Source organism: Lolium rigidum, chromosome 4 (genome assembly GCF_022539505.1).
Source record: "Lolium rigidum isolate FL_2022 chromosome 4, APGP_CSIRO_Lrig_0.1, whole genome shotgun sequence".
NCBI lineage: Eukaryota > Viridiplantae > Streptophyta > Magnoliopsida > Poales > Poaceae > Lolium > Lolium rigidum.
The window spans coordinates 78301446-78326736 of record NC_061511.1 but is presented as its reverse complement, the minus strand read 5'-3'; the positions used below and the strand labels follow the sequence as shown (position 1 = coordinate 78326736).

The window sequence follows — 25291 nt, the reverse complement described above, 5'->3', positions numbered from 1 at the left end:
TCTCTGCGCTTTTGCTTTCGAGATACGATGGTTATTTGCTATTGGTGTATATTGCTTTGCAAATTGTTGTTTGGTTGTCTAAAGAGTTGGGAACCAGCCAAGTGGGAAGGCAGCAGAGAAGCTGGAGAAAACTTTATAAAGTGTGATATATTCGGAAATTCGCTTTTGATCTTCGGGTGCCACTATGTTAGTGATTTAGTTCCCGTGCAGCCTGAATTTTCATAGTCTAGCACCATTAGGGAAGCTGGATAGTAGGTAATAGGAGCACAGGTGTTTGTTAGATCAGTTCTCATTGTTCAGGAGTTCAGATTATGAATGACATGGCCTATATGCCTCAGAATGCGAGAATTCTGTGATTTTTTTTCTTTCCCGAATGGAAGTTCTACGGTTCAGCCTCTCATCAAAATAATGCACACACCTTTTTTTTATTAAAACTATTCAACGAAATCGTACAAGAAAAATACAAAGATCAAACTGACCCACCTTACCGATGACAGATGTCTCAGTACCTACAAGCTTGATAAAGGGGATGACCTCATGTTCGGACCTCACCTACGCATATCATAAGAAAACCAGAGGATTCATCAGAAAACTAGAGGTCTCACCAAAACGTCCTATAGCAAGTTGAGAGCTCAAACCAGTCCAGCAAACTCTCAACAAACCACTGCACAAGCTTAAGAAGTCGCTGCTACCATCTTCCACGGATCCATCTTTAGAAAGGATCAACGCATTGACCTTGCCAGGCTAGGAAGCACCGTCCAACACCTTTTACGGACTCTAATATATAGATCACCCATACATGAAACAAAACCTGTGTATTTTCTTGTTGGCACAATGCTAGCGCATGCCAAAGCGAGCGCTGTGGACATGTGTACCAACCGAGGTTCAGACCTCCAAGAACCAAGCCTTCAAGGTAGCAGCGTTAATGATGTCGTCGTAGTCCGGTCCTAGCTTAAAGCCACATCTAAGTTTTCACCCGGAAGATTAGAACATGAAGTTGAATAAAAATGGAGGCTCCTTGATGATGTCACAAAGGAGGAAATGACGCGTGTAGAGACACTATCGTCGCTTGCACTGTCAAGGTCGTGCAGGGCTATAACCCTAAGGACCGCGACCATCACTCTCGCAGCAGTAGAAATCCAGTGAGGACACATTGGAAAAACCCATGCGCAATCATGACAACTTGAGAATCCCGTTGATCCACCATCCTGCTAACAAAGGCCACCACGCGACGCTCATCGAGGCCAACATGGGACGATCGTGTGGACCACTGAATGAGGCGTGCCGAGAATATATGTTGCTTAATTGCAAAAATGGAGTGCATTTTTATACATGGAAGAAATAACTAAGATGGTCGGGGTTATATCTTTATGGTTGGAACCATTGAGCCATGATTGTTGTAACGATGTTTCCCACGATAATAATCATTGTCTCAAATAGAAATCCATGTAAAAGGTGTCATAAGGTTTCCCGCAACAACCCATGCTTTGTTTGGTCACGCAACTCGAGGCATGACCACCGAAGACGCAAGGACCGATTTCCAAAACTCAAAGACCGATGAGATTGTAGAGGTAACACAACATATTTCCATTTTACGTTACGCTAGATGCAATTTCAGGAGTCATAGTCTTCGTTGGCGTAGGTGGGGCGGACTCTCTTTCTTGCTTGGGTTGTGTTGACCTTGTCCTTGGCGAATGAACCTTTGATTTCAGTTGGAACTGCTTAGGTGGTCTGAAATAGATATCCTTTCACAACAAACATTAAGATTATATTGAAAAAAAAAACTCCATCCTTGGGGAAAGAAACTTAGAGGCATTGTTTGTTAGATCAAGAAAAGACCCCGGAAGCTGTGGCAGCACAGTTGGCAGCCTCACAACACGAGATTTCTACCACTGTGCTATCAAGACATTCCCAAAAATATATCAGAACCTGCCCTATGATTTGTATCTGAGGTGACAAGTTTTAAGATTCACGTGAGATGTATCATGAGGGACATGAATCTTAGAGCATGAATCAATGGTGGGAAACCCTTCGTTATGTCGGTAAAAACACATTGTCCTTTCGCAACTAAAACATGGACATTGATCGGGGGTTATGTTTTTCCAATCGCGTGTCAATGTCGGAGAAGAAGGGGGTAGGATTAGAGGGATGTCTGCTGGTGTCGAAGAAGAAGGGGTGGGGATAGAGGGATGTCTGTCGGTGTCACCAGCTGCAGGTGGCGGAAGGAGGCGGTTGCGCCTATGGTTGGTGGGGTGGTTCACGGGAGGCAGCGATGCCCCTCATCATAGACGAAGTAGGTCTCACGCGGGCGACGCTACTTCTCTTCTCCTCTCTTTCTTTGATGATTTTCCTCATTATTTGACAATCAATAATAGTACGGAAAGAAAGCCCACATAAAGAGTGGCCTTGAGTTTTTCGCCCCTTTGGCTTAATGATTTGTTAATTCTCTTTCTTGACGAAGGAGAAGGGATATAACATAGCGGTGGAGTGTCACATCACCTTGATGTGGTGGAAATCATCGGTTCGAGCCCAATTCTCTCTAAACCAAAAGTGAGTTCTTTTTTCTATTTCAACTTACTCATTTTGATAGAAAATAAACAAATTTCAGTATGAAGCATCATGTTAAAAAACAAGGAACCTGGTTAGAAAATTGGCCATGGGCATGGTTGACCTCAAGTACAGCTGGGCATGGGCAGCCCGGTCCGGCCCAAAAATCCCGAGCCGGGCTTACAAATTGATCTAGGCACGTGCCTTACATTTGAGCCCAAACGTCAAGTCGGGCCGGGCTGGCTCGAGCTTGCAGTTTTCATGATTTAGGTAAGCCTTAGGCAAGGCCTCTCGCATAAGGTCGAGCTTTTGCATGTTCAGGCCGGGTTTGGGCCCAATCTACATGCCCGATGATGGGGCAGGCTGGACTTGGGCTTGACTTTTTATTTTCGGGTTTTTTGAGCCTGGTCCAAAACCCGGGAGGTGCTATACACCACCCTGGTCGGTGCGGACCAGGCACCGCACCCTCCAGGGTGCCTGTTGGGCCGGCCCAGTTTTCGTTTGTTTTCGTTTTTTTCTTCTGTTTTTCTCCTTTTCTGCTGTTCCATTTCTTTTCTTTTTTAAAAATTTAAAATGTCAATGTGAAATTTTTTCGGAAAAACAAAAAATTTCAAATTTTGTATATTTTCGAAAAATTGAAAGCATTATTTTCTAGTTTTTTATTTTTTTATATGAACAATTTTTGGATTTGAACAATTTTAGATGTGAACAAATTTTAAATTTGAACAAATTTACATTTGAAATTTTTTAAATTTGAACATTTAAAATTTTAAACAAATTTTGAATTTAAACAAATTTCATATTTGAACGATTTTTAGATTTGAGCGGTTTTCAAATCTGAACATTTTTCATTTTTTTTAAATTTGAACATTTTTTAAAAATTAAAATTTTCGAATCTAAAAAAATATAAACAAAACCGAAAACAGAAAAAAGAAAAGAAAACAGAAAAAGAAACCAGAAAAAAAAAGAAAAGGCAAAAACGACTGCACAGGCTAAACAGATCTAAATGGGCCTGGCCCATACCCGACCAGGGGGTGTGCGGCGTAGCTACCGACCTGGTCGGTGTATAGGTTTTGCCCAAAACCCAGCCTGGGCCAGCCTTAGTTTTGCTTAGTTACATTGGGAGGCGTATACGATCATGGGATACGTATTACGGTTTGCCTTTGACTCCACCCAGCAGTCTCCTCCGGCAAAACCTATTCTCCGCCCATTGCGGAGGTTATCTGCGACGCCGCTTAGGGAAGCCAGTTATGGGCCGGGCCCATCTAACGAGACTGCTTCGTCCCCTTCAGGTTCAATTATTTCGGTTTTTTTCTTTCCTTCTGAATTAAGGTTTTTTAACGGTTTTATGTTCTCATGTAAAAAAAAAAGGGTTTTCTATTCAGTTTATTTCGAATCTTTTCAATTTATAATTTTTTTCAATTTCGAATTTTTTCAAAATTTGTTCAGATTTAAAATTTGTTTAGATTTAAAATTTGTTCAAATTTCGAAATTTGTTCAGACTATGAAATTTGTTCATATTCAAAATTTGTTCAGATTTCGTTTTTTTATTTAAATATGCTCAGATTTAAATTTTGAACTTTTCTAAAATTTAAAATTTGTTCAGATTTAAAATTTGTTCAAAACTAAAAATTGTTTAGATTTTGAAGTTCAGTTTTAAAAAATGTTTACTTTGAAATTTGTTCATTCTAAAAAGTGTTCATTTTTAAAAATGTTTAATTAAAAATGTTTACTTTTTCAAAAAATAATTTTGAAAAATGTTCGGTTTTCTAAAACTTCAGATTTAAAATGCTTTACAAATAAAAAAACAGAAAGAAAAAGATAACGAAAAAAGAGGAAGTACCTTTTATTGGGCCGCTGCAGGGAGGCCCATAAGCTAATGCTTCAGCCTGGTAGAGCGAACGCTTCAGGCGGCGATTCCATCTCGCTCCGCTTAAGGCGAGCGATAGGAGCTCCCGTCTCCTCCTGCTTCGCTTCCGCGCGGCGCCAGCGCGCAGCATTTTCCGCTGCTACCATTAATGCAGTAAAAAATGAGTGTGATTAAACGTACAGCAGGGACCAAGCTGCAGGGCCGAGGGGACCCGGGACCTCGGAGGGCTAGCCTGGGTTTTAGGGCTCGTCGACACGACGGAATGGGCTACCGCCACCTTCTCCTCGTCTCGCCGCCGGCGCAGCCACCGCCACCGCCACCGCCGCCGCGCCTCTCCCTTCTCTCCCGCCCGGTGCGTGGGGTAGTCAGCGCCGCCGCCTCGCTCGATGCCGCCCGCCCCCCGTCGGTGGTGGCGGCGTCGGCGGCCACGCGGAGGAGGGCCGTGCTCCTCGTCGGCGTCTCCGTGCTCCCGCTCCTCCGTCTCCGCGACGCGGCGGCGGCCGCGCGCGCGGGCGCGCAGCCCTCCACGGCTGATCTCGTCACTGGTGAGTACTGTACTACTCTGCTCTGCGCGGGGATGATGTGTGACAGTTTTAGTTCGAAATCTGATACGAGCGTTGACGAGCACATTCACTTAGAGCTCTCATCGAATCGGGGTGGCGAATTTAGGAAGCTGTAGCATGATCCGAACGGGAAAGTCACCCAAATCTTGCACGGAAAAAACTGTTTAGCCTGTTCTGAATCGGCCAGACTGCCAGAATGCTGATTTCAAGTGTTATGAAACGGTCTGGCCAGATCATTCGGTCGTGAGAGTGCAAGTTCCCCGCATAAGAGTGATTCCCTGAAAAACTGTACCATGTGTTTGTGTATCATTTGGCTCCATCCATCAATCTGTGCAGAATTCTGTCCTTCTCAACGAAATGTATCTGTGGATCATATGTCTATTTGGAAGTTGAACCACGCAAATGCTTAAGCTCTTGGGATTTTCTTTTGCTTACTGCTGTTAAATGCTAATCAACGAACTTCGAATGTAGTAGGCTACATCTAGAAAAAAATTTACATGCTGTTTGTTTCCTGTCAAACCTGAGTGGTGAAAAATGCCAATTGAGTTGGCATGCACCAAGCATTTTCCGCACCAGAAAGAGCACTAGTCATTGTTTTTATTCAGGAATGTAGTATGGACTGTCTAATTGAACTGATTAATGGGTGCTTTGATCTCTTCACGTATGGACCGGTGTATGAGGAAAGCTGGGGAGCATAGCTTCCTTATTAAATCTAGCTTGATGAGACGAGTTCGTGAAACCGGTAGTTACTCTCATGAATATGTTGCTCATTCTGGTGGGAATACTTGACTGAGTACAAAGGTACATCTATTTGTGTTTATGAACGACGCCACTTTTTAATTGGTTGATGATATGATGTCTCTTAACATGCTTCGCTGTGGTCACATACCTAGGTAAGAGCATTTAATTTTTTTTAAGGCTACAGAAGTAGCATGTCATTTGAGAAGCACAGCAATAAAAGCCAAGGTTTCTCCACATATGTACCCACCCTTTTTCATGCCCACATCCCACATGCTTGTGTTGAAATATAATCTGCTTTTTATCAGCCAGATTGCTATTTATACCTGAGACCGATTTGTTAAGTTTATCTCGATGTTCTTACAGATAAAAGGGACTTTCAGAAGACTGAGGGAATGCATCCTGAAGAACCTTGGGCTGAACCACCCCAGCTTGAGGTGAAAGGATCATCTCCAGGGAATCCATTTGCAGATCTTCTGAATGCGATTGCAGTTATTGCTTCTGGTGTTCTGGCTGGACTTCTTGGTACTTCTCAACGGGAAAAGAAAGCATTGCAATCAACCATCTCAGCTGTATGCATCTACCAACCTTTGGTCAACATCTCATCTCTATTGGCACCGAACATTTTACATGCACGTAAATAAAAGTTGTTCGCTACCCTATTACCTCGGATCTCACTATGCTACATACTCATGAAACAATAAAATGCTTCTGCTGCTGCAGACTAGCGTAGTAGCACACATTGATTTTATGACAAATTTGGTTCTTATCATGCATTTGCGCTATTCAATTTGGCATAGCACTTAATGCATATATGAATTGTGATGGATGCTAATATGTAAGACAGTCCTCTTTCTTTTGCGTATGGTCTTGTCCGATAAATATTGCAAATTTAGTGTTCTTTGTTTTACTAGCAAGTTACCTTTGTTTCTGTGTAAGATTGAATTTGATTCAGTATCTGTGGTATGCATGCTGCGATAGGTTTCATAATGTTGACACTCATTCCAAGTGCTCTCGTCCAGAAGTCCAAAGTTTAACCAAAGGGTTATATATTTGAACAAATCAAAAATATGCTATATGCTTGCTGATTTTGTGTTCTTTAGCATGAACTACAATACTATGCACCTACTGCTTATACAGGGATGTTCCTGAATGCATATATCTCTGCCCCTTTGTAACATGATCTGTGTGTATTTGATAAAGCAATATGAGTTGCCTTACAGATACTAGATTGGCCTCCACAGTGTAGTGATTTGTGCATCAAAACGTTTTCTTGAGATTCATCTCTACTTATATTGAATTTGTGAAGGATTCTTAACTAATAAATCTGATTTTCTATTCCACCAGATGGAGATCAAATTGTCTGAAAATGAGGCAGCTATGTCTTTGCTTAGGGAGAACTACGAGAAAAAGCTATTGGACGAACAGGCAGCACAGAAGAAACAAGCTAGGATGCTCCTGGATAAGGAAGCTTCCCTTCTTGGTCAATTGGCTTCAACTAAGAGGACTGTAACATCCTTAAATGACGAAGTTAGAAAGGAGAGGGGGCTAGTTGAGCAGCTTAGACATGAGATACATGAACTTGAGAGTATCATTGCACAAGCAGAGGAAGACAAACATGCATTTGAAGGAAAAATGAGGGAAAAGTTGGAAACACTTGATATTTTCCATGACAAGGTAAATCTGCTTAGCCAAGAGGTAAATGACAAGGAGGGATACATCAGGGAACTTGGTTCATCACTTTCCTCCAAGGAAAATGACTACCAGAGCCTGCAGTTGACCTACAATCAGACTAAAGAGAGCCTAGAACATGCAAATTCTAGATTAGAGCAACTGGAAAAGTATCTTCTTGCAGCTAAAGATGATCTAAAATCAAAGACATCCTTCATTGATTCACTGAATGAGGATGTCCAAACATTATACACTTCAAAGGCCCATGCTGAAGAAACAATAAACCAGTTGTTAAAGCAGTACACAGACTTGGAAGCTGCTTCTCAGATGAGGGCATCTCGTGATTCTGAACTATTGTTCGATAAAGATGGTCAGCTGAATCAGCTCGAAGAACAACTTTCTACTGCATTAACTGAGCATAGTAAACAGAGAACTACAATTGCTGAGTTGAATAATGCATTGGAAGCTAATAGAACAATGCTAGTTAATGAAGTTGAGGTCCGGAAAAGTTTATCAGATCTTATTCAGTCCACTGAAGAGGCGCTTCAAGAATCCAGAAATGAGGTGTTGAAACTCTCTGAAGAGCTTAATGAACTAACTATATCAAATCATGACTTGACAGCTCAGGTTTTAAAATACACAAATGAGTCTAATGAATTGAAACAGGCTCTGACTAGCAAAGTAGAAGACGCGGAATCAGTTTCTAAAGCTCTTTCTAGTGAACTGGCCTCGGTCAGGGAGACACTTCAAAAGACACAAGAAGATCTCGAAGTCACCTCTAATCAATTTGTGTCTGTTACAGAAGTGCATGATGAACTTAATAAAGAATTGCTGGATGCATATAAGAAGTTAGAGTCCATAGCAAATGAGCTTGTTAGTGAACGCATAAATAATGGTACTTTAAATAGGGAGCTTGAGGCATTGGTGAAACAATCTTTGGTGGATTCTGAAGCAAGAAGAGCTCTTCAATCAGACTTGGATGAGGCAACCATTTCACTAAATGAGGTGAATGAGAGTACATTGTTTCTGTCTAACAAGCTTGACAGCACCAATTCTAGGATTTTTGCTATTAAAGAAGAGAAAGAGGTGCTTTTAGCGGCTCTTGCGGAGCAAAAGAAAAGTACAGTCGAAGCTCAGAAAAATATGGCGGAAGCTCAGCATCTTATTAAAAGGCTTGGGTTGGAGAGAGAGAATTTTGAAATCAGGTCTAACAAGCTTGAAGAAGAATTGGCCACAGCAAAAGGTGATTTGTTGTGTCTGAGGAGGCAGATTACTGTAAATGGGTCACCAAATACAAATGTTCTGGGAACAAGCCCAACACCAAATTTCAGCCAACCTCTGAAAGGTCATTCTCCAAATACCAGTAATGCTGATTCTGGAGCTCATCGTTCTGCTAACAAGATTTATAGAAGAAGAAAAGACAGACCAGCAACATGAGCATTATCTAGAATCAACAATCTTTCATTTGCTCTCACTTTATTAGAACGTTGTTTAGAGCTTCCAAGCTTTGAAAGCTAGCACATTAGACTACTGTACGGTGATACTCTCTAGTGTTTCCAACTCTTTTTATTGTAGCTCTCAAAAACCCTTAGGTAATTCCATATGGTAGATTTCAAGGGAACGAGAATGTACTGTGTACAAATGTGTTGTTGTCTGAATGCTTAATGGATTATAATATGATGACTCATGCTATCTTCCTACTAAAACACTTCAAATTGCATCTGTAATCTGCTTTTCCAGCAGTGCGAACTAATGCATTACTATCGTACTGTTGACCTGTCTATTTCATGTTCCACATTGTACATAAAACCTGCACTATCCTGATTCATTAAACTCAAGTGTGACCTGTGAGATGCCGACAGGAGGTTTATTCATGATTTAACATCTTCTGCTGGATTCCCGAGCATTGGGATTTTCAGAAAGAAGTTCCAAAACGTCAGGAGTCAAAACTCAAAAGGTATGCGCTTCTTTTCAACTCCCATTGCTCCCAAAACATATGGTGCTGTGAGAACTTCTTGTGCTGCTTATATATGCCGTCCTGACTGTTTTATGCTGGGTCTTAGCATACTTGAAGGATACCAGAATAGTTCAAGTGATTATTAATCCTTAACTTAAGTATTTACGTCTTTCTAAATTGTTATTTTCTGTTGTGTTTTTCCCAGATAATGTGTTGCCATTTGTCAGTAATGTAATACTTTGGTTCACTAGAATTGTTGTATTTCTTTTATTTGACAGCACTACAGTAAAAGGGGTTCTTAATTGAAAGATTAATACTTAAGCAGGGAAAAGGGGGATGTGCAGAAGGCCCTCAGCACTATGACTTGTGAGGGCTAATTTGAAGACTAGCCAGTCAAAATAGCTTGTGTATTCTAGTATCCATGAGTATCTGGACAGGACACCCCTGATTCCATGTGGCCACAATAGATTACTAGGTAATATTGTAATCATCATTTACATCTTTGGATTTCTTCACCTAAATGTTTATAAATGCTTGCTAGGACCGCCATATATTTGGCTACAGCTCTGCATTATGGTTTGGGTGCATGTACTATGTTGGGGTAATTCTCATGTTCCTTTGTTATCAGGATGCCTTTAAGCTGGCACCCACTTTTGCTGACTTTATTGCACCTGTACTTGTCTAGTTCGTTGTCTTCGAATTCTCCAAATATTTGAGAAGGAGCATTGCAAGGACTGTCCTGTTGGCATACGGGCATATGGTACAATATATGCCCTTCCAATATTTGACAACGCCAGGCTGTGTGTTTGAAGGAATGGAAGAATACAAATCCTTCGCTATCTTCTTACCGGAGTTGTAGCTAACAGTAACAGATTACCATATTCTGGACAGGCTCACAGGCACACCGCACACGGGGCATAAGGGCATCTCCAACCGGGCGACCCATCCCGCGCCCGCGCGTCCGGATGGGTCGAAACGGACAAAACCGCGGCCCAGCGCGCGGACCCATCCCTAAAACGGATGGCCGCGGCGTCGGGACGACCCAAACCCGGCCCAAATCTTGGACGAGTTTGCGTGGCCGCGGACGCGAAAGGCTGGTCGCTCGCGTCCTCCCTTGTCCGCCCCCGGCCCGCTCGTCCGCCTCCCAAAACGAGAAAACACTCCACCTGTACTCCCAAAATCTAGAGATGGCCGACGAGCGGCCGCCGCCGCCACCGCCACCGACACCACCGCCACCATCGAAGAGGAGGCACCCGCGGCCGTTGCCGCTCCTCGCCGTGGAGGCGGCTCTGAGCCGGCGGTGGCCGAGCTCCCCCCGGGCCGCCGACGAAGAAGGCGAAGGCCGAGCTCACCCCGGAGCGAGAGGAAGCTCGAGAGCGAGGAAGAGGGCCGACCGGCGCGGGCGCCGGACCAACGGAAGAGGGAAACCGCTGCCGAGGCTGGAGCGGCGGCGGGCGGCGGGCGGCTTCTCCAACTCCGGACGGAGGCGAAGAGCACTCTCCTTCAAGAGCGGCGAGGCCATGCTATTTTACGGCCACCCGGCGCTCGGCCGGCACATGATCATCCTCGGCACCGGCGCGGCCTCGGTGGGGAGCTCGGCCTCCTCCGTGACCCGGCCCCTTCCTCCAAGGTCAATCGCCCCACCGACCGCCCCTATTTGGGCACGAAATGGGGGCGCATGGGCGGCGAGCGTACCGATCACGGGATGGGTCACCGGAGGTGGGCGAGTCCATGACGGGGCCGTCACCTTCGTCCATTGACTCGAACCGGTGCGCCGGCGAACTCGAAAGGCCCGAAGAACACCGGGAGCGAGCTGCGACGTCCGGTGCACGCAACTCTGTTCGACGATATGTCGGCCGCGCGCGCGCGGTCACCGTCCGCCGTGCGAGCCCCTCCGTCTTTCGCGCGGACAATGCCGACGACCTTTCCATATCCTTCGACACGGCGAGGCTCCCCGGCCACCTCCCATTGACACACGGGAGGGCACAACCGCCTGTCCCGGCAGGCATAAACATTGAGGAGGAGCCGTTGTTCGGTGAGGGCCTCACACAAGCCGCAGCTGCACAAGCTCGAGGTCGCCGGGTAAGCAAACGAACCGCCAACTACACGGAGAAGGAGGACAAGGTGCTCGTCGATGGATGGTTGACCATCGGGCAAGATGCGTTGACGGGTGCCGAGCGAGAAGGGTCCGCATTCGGCGCCGGATCTATGAATACTTCCATGAACATCGCAAATATGGACAGGAGCCATTTGAGAGCGACCGCAGCGAAATATCGCTCCAAAAGAGGTGGGGAGCAATTCAAACGGAATGCAACAAGTTCCGGGCGGCGTATGAGCACGCGAGGCGGCTCCCGTTAGTGGCATGGGTGTGAAGGACTTGGTATGATTCATAACCTCAACTTATTCATCCGATGTTTGCACATATGTTTATCGTTGTTGTCTCGCTTTGCTCTAGGTGTGGCGAGCTTTGGAATTCTACAAAGCCAACAATGGAGAGAAGACCTTTGCCTTCCCTCATTGTTGGAAGGAACTCCACGGCACCCCCAAGTTCCGGGAGGGGTACGAGGGCTACATGGCGACCTTGAGCGGCAACAATCCCGCCAAAGATGCCACGGTCATTGACCTTGATGGTGGGCAGCCTTGCGGCAGCTCCGCTTCTCGTGCAAGTCGTCCACGCGGCCACAAGGCAACCAAAGCCGACATGAAGCGTGATGCGTCGTCCATGCTATTGTATGGCACTTTGAAGGAGATGCATGCGGACGAGAGAGGTGTCCACGGACAAGAGGGATGAGAGGAGGCGCCGGGAGAAAGAAGAGGACGAGGAAGAAATTCTTTGATGTCCAGCAGAAGAAGCTTGAGATTGAAGAGGTCAAGGCGAAGACCAAAGCTAAAGAACTTGAGCTCAAAGAGAGAGAACTTGAGCTCATAGCAATGGCAAGGGCCAAAGAGGTGGAGCTGAAGGCGAAGAAAGTTGAGCTCAAACGCCAAGCCGAGGACAACCTCATCATGAACGCCGACTTGACCAACATGAGCGAGGTAAAGAGAGCTTGGTTCGAGAAGAGACAGAAGGAGATCCTCGAGCGCCCAAATTGAGTTAGACAATCTCAATTGTAATTTTTATATTTTTCTCAAACTATGACACATTTTATTTGATTTATCATGGTACATTTGATAATATTTTATGGTATTTGATAATATTTTATGTTTACTATATATTATTTTATGTTTACGAGATATTATTATATATCAAAGTGAATCTGTGGCCAGAGGACCTATTTTCCAAAGAAATAGGCCAAATGGCCAAATGGCCAAATGGGTGGCCGCTGCGTTGGGCGCAGCACGCGACCCAAACGGACGCGCGGACGCGGGGCTCCGTCCGCGCGTCCGCTCGGGCACGCAAACGGCCCAAAACGGACGGCCCAGCGCGTCCGTTTGGGTCGCCCAGTTGGAGATGCCCTAATGTACTGAAGCTGGTGGCCAGGAGACGAGATTCTGCAGACTGAAGATTGCGAAGAACCAAAGCGCGTTGGAGTCAGTTGGTTTGTCTTGGAGAATAGCTGGCGTTGGATCATACGTACTTAGCACGGCTGGCTAGGTTTGATCAGATTCCTTCATGAAATCAATCCCCTTGTACCCTTGCATGCTTTTATTCTCATAACTAATCTTCTGGGTCCATATAGCTTGGCATGATGCACCCGGCATCCCTTGGCAGTCTTGATTTAGACGATAACTACTGAGTGTGCTTTGTTCATTTGTGGGTTAGGATAGGTGATCATCACTCGCCTTCTGTTTTTTTTCCCACAAAACCATAAACACAGTTTATTTTCTTGTACTTAGAAATAAAAGTTACTCCCTCTGTTCCATAATTATTGTCGTGATTTTTTTCGAGGATGGAGGGAGTAGTATCTTCCACATGAAGCTGCTCAAAATTGACCTCAATGTCCATCGCTAGAACAAAAGGGAAAGGTAAATGGGAGCATCTTGGACACAGTCAGACATCACAACAGGCAGCAGATCAGTGGCCCATACAGGTTGATTCTGTGATGATTTCTGAACCTATGTAAATAGCCTAAACTTTTGATCGCGTTACTCGCCGTGTGTTGGGGGTTGCTTGAGTGCACACAGTGCTACACCCGTTTGTAGTGGGGGCTTCAGTTAGTTGTGCCACTTGCTTGGTTGGAGACTTGGAGCCACTATCACAGTGCTTAGAATGGAAGTGTACATGCAGAGACTTCTAGTCGGTTAGTGCGAGTGGCATGCAAAAGGTGGTTGCCTAATGATCACCGACTGTTATGGCGTTGGAAGCATCGTATGTGCCTCAACTGTTTCAAAGGAAAACAAAGAACTACTATTTGCTTGAATCCAGCGATGGCCCGGCTCAACCACTTGGATGGGTCCTATTATTCAGGTGTCAATGAGTTAAGGCAGAGGCCGACACGTTATTATTTTTTTTTATCGTGGACGCACGCTCAACTCAACTCGCAGATCTTTATTTTCCGTCCCGCATGTCCTAAATATTCACCCTGACAAAAAATCCATGTACCGCTGGACAGGTTTGGTGGGTTCGTTTGGTGATTTACAGTTACACCGACTGACCCCAGCACAGCACTGCCAAGGCTTGAGGTTTACCGACCGGCCGGATCCTGGTCATAACTACCACTCGTCACCATTCCCTCATTTACTTTACTGGCTGGCTACAGCAGGCGTCCACCGTGACAGCTTTAACTTTAACATCGTTGCGATGTGGTAACCCGGTTAACTCCTCGTCTTCTCTTTTTTAACAAAGAAAATAGATTAATATTGAAGACATATCAATTAGACTCAGCTTCCGTACCAACGAAGTGCGAAGAAAAATCATGAATGCACAGGGAAAAAAAAGTCTTGCCATATAGTGAGCAATTCCTTGTAGCTACAACACAAATCCTCGCCAAAGACAACACCATCACCATGAAGAAAGTTCACGTCCTCAAAACAATATCTTCAACAAAACCATTGTTATGTACAGCTAATTAAAGTCAGACATTGAGGTTTCACTCTAACGGATAAGACTCATTACTCCTCCAGTGTTGACAACCCACATGCCGAGGCCATTGCTACAGGTCATGAATCACCACGCAAAGTATTCACGCCTCAAAAACTTAGTCCGCCATTACCAGTCCTCCAATCTTAGTCGTCATGACATTCTCTATCATTGTAAACGCCATGGAAATTAAAACATCTTCATGTCGACGATGTTAAAAGACAACAGAGCTTCGCACCACGCCCTCCTGAAGTCTCACGGGCTGATACAAAGGGCACACACTTTGATCCAGCAATCTAGGGTCGTCATGCGCCCAACGATTTCCTAACCTTTCGAAACTTGCCAACCACTAGATCAAGGAGAACGGCAACAAGCAGGTCACCTTCTTTAGGCAAGAAGAACCCTAGGACCGACTCCTTTTTCAAAACCAGTAGGTCCCCACGCCGCCGGTCAGATCAACGGAGGAGAAAACTACCGTGGTGCCAAGATCGGGCCCTCTGGTCCAGATCAGACTCGCCACCCACCGCTCATGCGTGATGGAGGCCGTTGTCGCTTGTCCATACCGTGCAGGCATCCAGCCGCCGCCAGGCCCTCTGGCCGCCACATCATCGACACCTCCATGGAGCAGATTCGCACCAAAGCCTTCTTCTCGCACCGTTGCAGCAATCCTCCGTCGAGCTCCACCGTACCTCCCCACCATGTGTCGAGAGACTCACCTTCGACCCCTTGCGTCGCCCCCTATAACGCGAATCCCCTGAGCGTGGGACGCCCGTCAGGGCACACAGACCAGAGGTCACCACTGCCTTGTAAGTAGTTGATGATGTAAACTAGGGTACCCAACATAACATCCAACGATCTCTGTCCCAAGAAGAGGCGGGTGAAAGTTCCAGCTGTCGGTTAGACTTGGCGGCCACAAATTTTGATTTAGGACACATGCTTTTGTTGCCTTAAATTTACATCACTTGAGAACAAAATACAGAACATGATGTAAAAATTTACAGCACCGGAATATGGGATATGCAGGAGCACCGTTTTAGCCTTGGAACAAACTATCGCTTGCGTACCGGAAAAGTGCACGTGCGCACTTGTCAAGGGCATCATGGCCTGTGGAATTTGGTGGGTGGCATTCACGCCAAAGCGTGTGGCCATTGCCGGTGCTTTTGCGATTTCTGGTTTTAGCTACGTGTACCAGTTCAAGTGGCATGTTTGCCCAAGACAATTACGGTACTAATTGAATTACAGTTCAAGTGGCCTGTCTGCTTGTTTGGTTAGGATGCTACACACCCACTTCACTTTCCTACCGCCGCTCCATCAGGCATTTTAGTGGCCTGACGTATACGAACAAAACGCTCCGGTTTTTTCGGAGAGAAAATGCGTAAAAAAAAACTAAAAATCCAATACAACGGCCCGATGCAAATTGACCATGATCAAAATTTGTGTTTAAAATGCTTCACCATAGACACGACGCGTGTTCATGTTCTGTCCTCTCGGGCTCGCCTGGTGGCTGGCCGGTCAGTTCACTTTCAAACCTGTCTTGCTTCCAAAGCTGTGTCGCTCCACCGCCTGCGTCGCTTTTCCTTTTGCGCCGCGACTCAATAGCAACGGCCGATCTGGCGGGGCCGGCGGCGGCTGATCTTCTATGCCACCACCAATAGCACGTATGACATCCTTTTATAACCAAGCGATCGCACGCGCCAGTGCTCACACATCTATCGTCCACTGCCATTTCTAGCTTGGCTTGCTCCCCATACTACTAGTAGTTGAAAACTTCTGTCCTGCTGCTGGCATGGACCGAAAATGGGTGAATTGGGATGAGGCCACTGACCTAGCCAAGTATGGCATCCTCCTGCCGCCAAACACGGCGGTGTCGAAGGGCTTCAACATTAGCCTGGGTGGGTTCCCATGCTGCATTTGCCCAAAGGCAAGAAATTCGGCTACGAGGTCTCCCGGAGGCGTCAGAAGAAGGCGTTGCACAGTACGACACCCGCAATGCCTACTGGCTGGCCCGCTTTTGCAAGGAACGAGAGGCCGCGTTGAACCGTTTCCCTTGCTTTGCGATGAATTTTGCTATCTTCTTCTTGTTCAAGTTGCTATTTTTATACGTCAAGCCATTTGGCTACCCGACTCAAACGAACATATCAAATTGGGCGTCTATTTTTATATTATGATCTGATCTAAATAAGTTCGGCTACGAGTAAAACAAGTATACTTAATACTCGAAATAAGTCGAGCCGCTGAAGATGTCCATAGTGGCATTCGCGTTCAATCTCCACAACTACTGTGGTCTTATTATACTACTGCATGTAGCTCTGTCCTGCTCTCGTATCATAATCAAAAGAACAATCTATGCTCAGTAGTACTACAACTTAAATGTAGTCAGCACATGTGAGTGTGTAGCCGAGTTATCACACGTCTCCCTTTTGTCGGTTGTCCAGTCGTGATGTGAGAAATGCTGCCACAACTTAAATTAGCTTGTACTCCCTCCTTACCAGGGATTAGGGCGTATATTTTTTTGCCTTTTTTCATCAGGGCTTAAGGCGTGGAGGTCGTGAACGTGTGCAACTTCCGTTTCTACCCCTACTTCCCATACCCCTTTGTTCCCGATCGTCTTCCCCGTGCTCCTCGTATCCAGCGCGCCACCAACGTCCATGGCGGCTGGTTCATCGGCTTCTGCGTCGATTAATCGCCCCGCCCCACTACAAATCGTGGTACGTCAAGCATCTCCATTCATTTCCTCTCCCCGGCCCCTTCTTCCTTCCGTTTCTTGGTGAGGCATCCATGGCGATGGGATTTTTTCGCATCTGTAGGGCGGCAGCAGTTTTGGCGATGGTGGCGTTGGCGCTATCCCATGCCGCCTGCGGGAACGGTGAAGGGTGTAGCTCGTCTGGTACCACGGGGAAGGGCGCTCGAGCAGCAACCAGGCAGCGATGGGCGAGGGCGGATCCCCACCATGCAGGGGCAGGAAAGGAAGTTAACCGATATTTTCTCTCCTGCCTAACGATGCATCAACTCTCCTTAATAAGTGTGCAAAAAAATATACGCCTTATGCCCTGATAAGGAGGGAGTATATGATACTCCAACTTCATGTGCAAATGACATGTGCTCCTAGCTGAAAGATAGCTAATCCGTCCGCGACCCGTATTCGGTAGACATGCATCAAGGTGGATTTTTTTTTCCCAAATTCGAAAACATAATATCTCAAAGTTAAAAATATTACTCCCTCCATCCTAGTTTTTAAGGCATATTCCCAAAAAGTATTTGTCCCATAACCCCCACCTCTTAGGCATAATTTTATTTAATGTGGGAGAGAAAGGGGTTGCATGCACCAATGAGGGAGAGAAAGAGAACGCATGCACCAATGAGTGAGAGAAAGGGGCTGCATGCACCAATGAGAGAGAGAAAATGAGACCCAATATCAGCTAGTACCTTGGGCCAAAATATTCAAAAATTATCAAACTAGGACGGAGGGAGTAAAACAATTCATGCACGTACTTATTACTTCACTACTTATTCATGCAAATTTTTAAGGCAAAGTACAACCATATATGGCTAGAAAGAGAGAAAATGAAAATTGTATTTCTTTGAACAATACAAATCATCAGCGTTACTTGGACATTTTATCATTTTCGTGTAGGCCACTATTTTTTTTATTAAAATTTGCATGAGTAAGTATCATGGTAATATGTATATGCAAACATTTACTTCAAAAAAAACAAACTTTAAAACAGCATTTTTTAAATTTTGAAAAATTAGGTTCACCTAGACCCAGGTTCCATCAACTATTTCCGTATCCATCCCTCCCTACCTTCCCAGTTCATGCATACACAAGTGAGAGGGTACGATGAATAGAAATGGATACCATCGCTTGGGTGGATGTCCACCAAATAATTTTTTCGAACAATTTCACTGAAATACATAATATTCATAATACATGTTTCTACCTTTAGGTTATCATAAAAAATAAGGTTTTCATGGACATATATATCATGTATTATGTATTTGTTTCATTGCAAAATAATTAAAGTTTTGGATTTTCTTAAGTCAAACTCTCTAAGTTGACCAGATTTAATGAATAATATGTCAATATTCACAAGGTCAAATTTATATATTATAAAAAAATTCTATGATGAATCTAATAAAACTAAATTGGCATTTTAGTTGTTCATATATTTTTATATGAACTTGGTTAACCTTAGGACTAACCTAGAACTGCAATTATTTTACAACAGAGGGGGTACTTCCTAATAAGTTTGTACAAAATATTAGTATGCTTCATGCACAAAACAGAACAAAAATTGATATGGCTTCAACAATGATAATGTATGTCCCAGGGTAAGATCCTTATCCCAGGGTTGGTTTGTAAGATTGAGATGTTTGTACTTGACATTGGGAGGGTTGTAGGCTTGCAGCGCATAGATTGATAGTCAATACTAATGTTTGCTTTTCAACACACACTAACTTTGGGCCTCCTTGAATCGTGGGATTCCAAAAACAAATGAACAGGATACATTACAAAACACTATCTAGTGCAATAAGAGGATCCCCACTCGTCTCCCCGACGAGGCCCCCGAGCGACGTTTTTTCCATCCGGACGGCGAAATTTGGCCCAGTCGCGCCCCCGGTTACTCGTTTTTTGTCCGGATTTGGTCCTTCATTCATCCGGCGAGCCCACACCATCCCCGGTCCCCCGGGGATCTATCGGGGAGTCCGGACGAGTGAAAAGCGGGGAAGGGCCCGATCTGTCGACGACTCGACACACGAACCCCACCGCCACCTCGCTCAAAATCTCCCCACCCCTCGTATCTCTCTCGCCGCCGGCACCACCCCGCCGCCTTGTTGCCCAGATTCCGCCGTCCCTCCTTCTCCACCTGCCTATATTCCGCCGTCTTTCGACGACGGCCTATCTGGCCGCTCCTCCGCCGGCCTGTTTTCCGACGACGGCCTACTCCTCGTCGTTCGCGGCTCGGGTTGCCTCGACCACGCCCGTCAGGTGTTCGTCCATTTGCCTCGCCGGCCATGGACTCGGACGAAGAGGAGGCGCATATGTTCGTCGAGCTTATGCGAGAAGAGATGGCAGCCGCCGCCCAAGACGAGGAGCACATGATGATCCTCAGTTGCTTATCAAGCATGTACGTCGGGCTGGCAACTGGTCGATGTGGTGGGTCGGCACCAGGTCGCCGGAAGTGCAAGCCGAGACAACGAATGGAGGGCTACTGCATGTTGTACGCCGGCTACTTCGCCGACAATCCATTGCACGGTGAGACTGTTTTCAGGCGTCGTTTCAGGATGAGCAGAAAGTTATTTCTGCAAATTGTGTATGCCATCCGAGACTTTGACCCCTACTTCAGATGCAAGACGGATTGCACTGGCTTGGTTGGATTTTCGTCACTGCAGAAGTGCACAGTGGCTATGAGGATGCTGGCGTATGGAGCTCCCGGTGATGGTGCAGATGACTATCTTCGGATAGCGGAGTCCACCGCCCTTGATTGTTTCTACCGGTTCTGCAGGGCCGTCATAGCAGTGTTCGGGGACTTTTACTTGAGATCACCCACTGTCGAAGACACTCAGAGGATCCTTGCAACAAATGAAGCTAGGGGTTTTCCAGGGATGCTTGGAAGCATTGACTGCATGCATTGGAAATGGAAGAATTGTCCGTTTGCGTGGCAGAGAATGTACAAGGGTCACAAAAACGGCTGCACTGTGATACTTGAAGAAGTGACTACCCATGATCTATGGATTTGGCACTCTTTCTTTGGTATGCCTGGATCCAACAATGACATCAACGTCCTAAACTGCTCCCCGATCTTTTCCAAGCTTGTTGAGGGTCATGCTCCCCCGGTGAACTATATGATCAATGGTCGGCACTACAACAAAGGATACTACCTTGCAGACGGTATCTATCCAAAGTGGGCAACATTTGTGAAGACTATCTCGAAACCTAGCACCCCCAAACTTTGCGAGTTTGTCAAGAAACAAGAAGTTTGCCGAAAAGACGTCGAGCGTGCATTTGGTGTCCTCCAGCAGAGATTTGCTGTCGTCCGGTTTCCCGCTATGACTTGGTCCAAAGATCAGATGTGGGAGGAGATGAACTATTGTGTGTGCTTACACAATATGATTAATGAAAATGAGCGAAAACATCCGGTTCCTCTGTCTGAGCAAGAAGCACCATATGATAGAGAGAGTCCTCTTGCACAGCCTAATCACCAGGTGCCGACATCATGGGCCGCCTTCATTGCTATGCGCCAGGAGATTCGAGACTCTACAATGCATCAACAGCTGCAAGATGATCTGGTGGAGCACATATGGATGCTCCGAGGCAACGCCAATGCCGACGCCAACTAGTCTGTCTTAATTTGTTTCAAAACTTGTGAAATTGTGTGCTTCATTTGTTTCAGCACTTGTTAAACATTGTACTGATTTTCACCGAATTTGTTTCAGCAATTTCATGACTCTTGTTCGCCGAACTTGTTAAATTTTATGTCGAATTTGTTTGAAATATGTCAAATGGTCGAGAGTGAGGGTTTCCTGCCGGGGGGACGGCTGGAACTTCGGTGCTCCCCAGGCAAAAGTTTTCTCTAATCCGGACGAAAATATCGCCAGATTTGAATGTGGGGATCGCCAAGGAGTGGAGATGCTCTAAATTCTATTGTAGTAAGTTTCGTCCGGTCCTGGTGAGGGAGGAGCGATGATAACGGCGCGACTTTGGCTCGCTCCATTTTGTGGATGCAACGTGTAGCAGCCATGCACAGGCGAGTATATGGAGACAAGAAAGGCGATTTGAGCGAAAAGGAGATGAGTGTAATCTAGCCAAGCAGGAGTCCAGCTAATTGTTCACTGGTTTCGGTGGTTTGCGTTCCTGTGGATGCCCTTTGCGATTTTGCTTTGGCATCGATCTGGGCCAAGCATGTCTCTGTAACTACATCGAAAAAGATCGACATGAATCCAGGATTTCAACACGTGCAGATTGCAAAAGGAAATTATTATTAGTTTGCAACACCCTGTAATCGACTACTAATTTGGTATACTACACTTGGATCATTGATGCCAACATTAGTGCTCTATCGTTTCGACCACCTCGTCACCCTGCCAACTTAAGAAAAACTTCCCCAAACATATTATTAAGAAGATTAACAGTTAACACCAAGATAGCACAAGATGGATTTAAACTTGAATTAGCCTTATAAGTTCTCAATTGTTTGAACGACAATCTTAAACACCTAAAATTGCATGCCCAAATCACATTCTCATACGCATATAATTTTTGAGAAATGTTATGACATGTATAGGGTCGAAAATGAAGTGGATACAATGAAAGCTAGGTTCTATCATATTTTGTAGTGTTTATCAGCCGGGAAGCAATAACACACAAAAAAACTGAAAAGATGAATATGAAAACAAATAGTTTCAAAAAATATACGTGAAGAATGCATAGCGGTACAAATATGGAATCAACGTTCGCACAACACAACAATCTGTTAACCATGCAAAAAAAAAAAACACAAACCGACAGAGTAAAACAAACAAACTCAGTTCATTTTACCAAGATGGTTGCAAATACTATCACATACTCCTTCAGATCCATGAAATATATCTTAAATTTGTCAAATTTAGGTGTACCTACACCCAAATTTAGACAAATTTAATATATGGAACGGAGGGAGTATCAAAATTATATAACTGAATAGAGATTTGGCAGTCGGCACACACGCTAGGGGGTGCAATACGGCTGAATGGGTGGATGGGCTTAGGTCGCATGTCTATATACGACGAGCCCTTGAATCAAGTTACAGGCATCACAAAAGCATCAAGTGTTTCATAAAACAAATTGCCGTTTTGTTCTATTTTTTCACATGAGTTTTCGTTTCATTACTTCACAATTTGTTTCTGGAGTTCACTTCATTTTTTAATTCCTCTCTGATGGATGGAGACTACCAAACACCAATTTCACCCTTAATTGTTGCCTACAATTAATCTAGAAATAAGAAAAGTATATTTACACCGAGTTAACTCGGGCGAGATCTCAACCTATTCTTAAACGCGTTTGGGTGTCAAGTGTGTGTTCCGATGAGAAGCCAAATTAGCTTGTTCAAGGACCACAACTGTTAGGGCATCTCCAAGGGAAACCCTAAATTTTCCTTCATGCCCATTTGAGCGCTCTTGACATAAAAACAACTTCCGCTGGTACCCCAACCCCTCCCCATTTGTCCAATGTTATCCACAACCTCTACTTCTTCCTGAAATTGCGGACAAAACGGGGGCACCCATATCTTTCTATTGTACACCTCCATGTCAGCATCATGTCCGACATATCCCATCTAGCCCCACATGTCAGCTACACCACCAATCATCCCTCCATCTCTCCGCCCATCTCCTCTAACGACTGACCCGAAGCACCTCTTACTCGTGCGACCCGCCACCTCCAGCCCACCAGTGCCACCGCCATGGATGAGTTGTTGTGCACCGCATGGATGTAACTGATCAAAGCTCATATTCATGGTGCATGGAAAAACAATATTCTTGTATTGTAAGAGGATTCATGAATACCTCCATGAGTGGAAGAACTAAGTTCTAGGGTATTTCACAAGTGACCATAATGATAACTCACTTGCACATAAATGGACTACTATCCTAGATTCTTGCAACACATTCTGCGGAGCTTTTGAGACTCGAGAATAGATGTTCAAGTCGCACTGGAATCAAATAACATGTAAGTTTTACATAGTTGCATTGGTTTATGTTCTTTCATTTCCTTATGTGTTGCAATGAAACTCAACTCCTAGGTGAGTACTATTGACATGTATCTTGGTTGCTAGATAAACATGTTGTGGATATTCTACAAGAAGATTAACCATGGAATGATGTTTGGTTTAGCACATTGTTGAACCTTGATCAATAAGCTAGTGCCCCAAGCAGGAAGCTCCTACATCATCATTAAGGGACCCCATTGACGACCCATCCAAGGAGATAATGAAAAATGATGCGTCAAGCTATCAATAAACATTGGTTAAGATGAGGATGTAAATGGGAAGGGATTACACCGACGACATGCATACAATGGCCAAAAAAAGGAAGTGTGAGCAAGATATGGCAAAGTGCACAACTGACAGAAAACACTATGTAGAACTTAGGTGTAGAAATAATGACCAACAAAGATCCTTCAAATTACGAGAGGTAAGGCAAGAAGGAACGAAAGAAGGAAGACAAATTCGAGGGGTTCATGGATATGGAAGGAGTGAATTTGGTAATTGAGAAGGACAAGGTGGCGACATATACTCAAACTTATACGTGTGACCCTACATGTTTGAGAACCAACCTGTGGTTGGGTGGTTAGGAGGGCAGTGGCTGTCGAAAGTTTGCTCCTTAAGCGGCCTTCCTCTGCAGGCAACATATCATAATCAGTTGTTAACCTTGACGCCATGTATTCTGCCTGCATCCCGAAAGTTTCTGACATCATGTGGAAATCTTTGTCACACTTATCTGCCAAAGCGAAACTTCCCTTTACCGTAATTGGGCCCTTGGGTCCAGGAAGCTTCCATAGGAAGTATGTATAATGTGGCACCGCCATAAATCTGGCATAAGCGGGTCGTCCCAGTAGAGCATGATACTGTGACGGAAAATCCACGACTTCAAATTCCAGCTTCTCTCTTCTGTAATTCTCTCGAGTTCCGAACTGAACGTCGAGATTGATCTTTCCCAATGGATAACTTGGCTTTTCGGGTGTGATACCGTGGAAGCGCATGTCATTTGGTGTTAAATTTGCAAGAGATATGTTCATTTTCCTCAATGTATCTGCATACATGAGGTTTAAGCTGTTCCCTCCATCTATGAACACACGTGATACGTCGAATCCTGTGATCACCGCTGGAAGAATCATAGATGATTGCTCTGGCCGTGGAACTTGATGTGGATGATCCGCTTGAGTGAACCCGATGTCCTGCCCCGACCAATTCAGATACTCGATCGTTGGTGGATGCATCTTCTCTGCCATGTAAACTTGTCGCGAAATTACATTTTGGGCCCTATTCGAGGGCCTGCCCTTATGAATCATTGCCACTGCTCCATTTGTATCAATGTAAGGACCATTGACTGGATTTGCCGCCAATTGTAACTGATGTCGGTTTTCGTCGGTAACTGCGAGTGGAGGTGGAAGGTGGATCTCATTCCTTGGCCCCTGCGGGGGGCCCTGTTTGCTGCCTGTGCATTGGCGTGTCCCGCATATCTGTGTAGAGTTTGGAAAGTTCGGCAGTCCTTCTGAAGGTGTCCCAACTGTCTTTTCCCCTCGTTGTCGAGATAGAAATGCATTTGGCATGGTCCATTCAAAAGTTCTTCGGGTGACACGTATGGTCTTTGGAACCTCGGTCGATTATTTTGCCTGCTAGAGCTTGGAGCATCTCTGCAGTTATTGTGCTGCTCGTGACTCTTCTGGTAGTCATCTCGATGATTTCCTCCACTATTTTCTCGGAAACCAGCCGCTACTTGGCCGGGGCCATCGTAATCTGAAAACTGTCAGGAGAAACGTCGCCTATTTTGATTGTTGTTTCTGTTGCGATCTTCGTCGGGCGACCTGTGCCGTTTTTTTTTGAACGGCATCTTCTGCATCTGCCCAGCGATTCGCTATCTCCATGAGCGCTGCTATCGTTTTCGGGTTAGACCTTCCCAAGTCCTCGATTAAGTCCTTTCTTCGGATTCCCGCGATAAACGCATCTATTGCTCTTTCGTCAGATATGTTCTCTACTGAATTTTTTATAATGTTCCATCTTTGGATATACATCCTCATTGGCTCATCAAACTTCTGCCTCCAGGCCCTTAGCTGCTCTATTGATGCGGGTTTCTTGCACGTGGATAGAAATTTTTTCACAAACATATCTTTGAAAGTTTCCCAGCTATCGATGGATCCCGCTGGCAGCTTTTTTATCCATGACCTT

The 25291-nt window shown here is 45.2% G+C and overlaps 1 protein-coding gene across 1 annotated transcript; it reads left to right on the top strand.

Annotated features, from left to right (window-relative positions):
- Positions 1 to 4679: 4679 nt before the first annotated feature.
- LOC124708228 (MAR-binding filament-like protein 1) lies at positions 4680 to 9069 on the top strand. The gene is made up of 3 exons (XM_047239917.1): positions 4680 to 4962; positions 6085 to 6290; positions 7066 to 9069. The coding sequence occupies exons 1-3, from the start codon at positions 4680 to 4682 to the stop codon at positions 8824 to 8826; spliced, it is 2250 nt and encodes a 749-aa protein (XP_047095873.1). The 3' UTR covers positions 8827 to 9069.
- The last annotated feature ends 16222 nt before the right edge of the window (positions 9070 to 25291 follow it).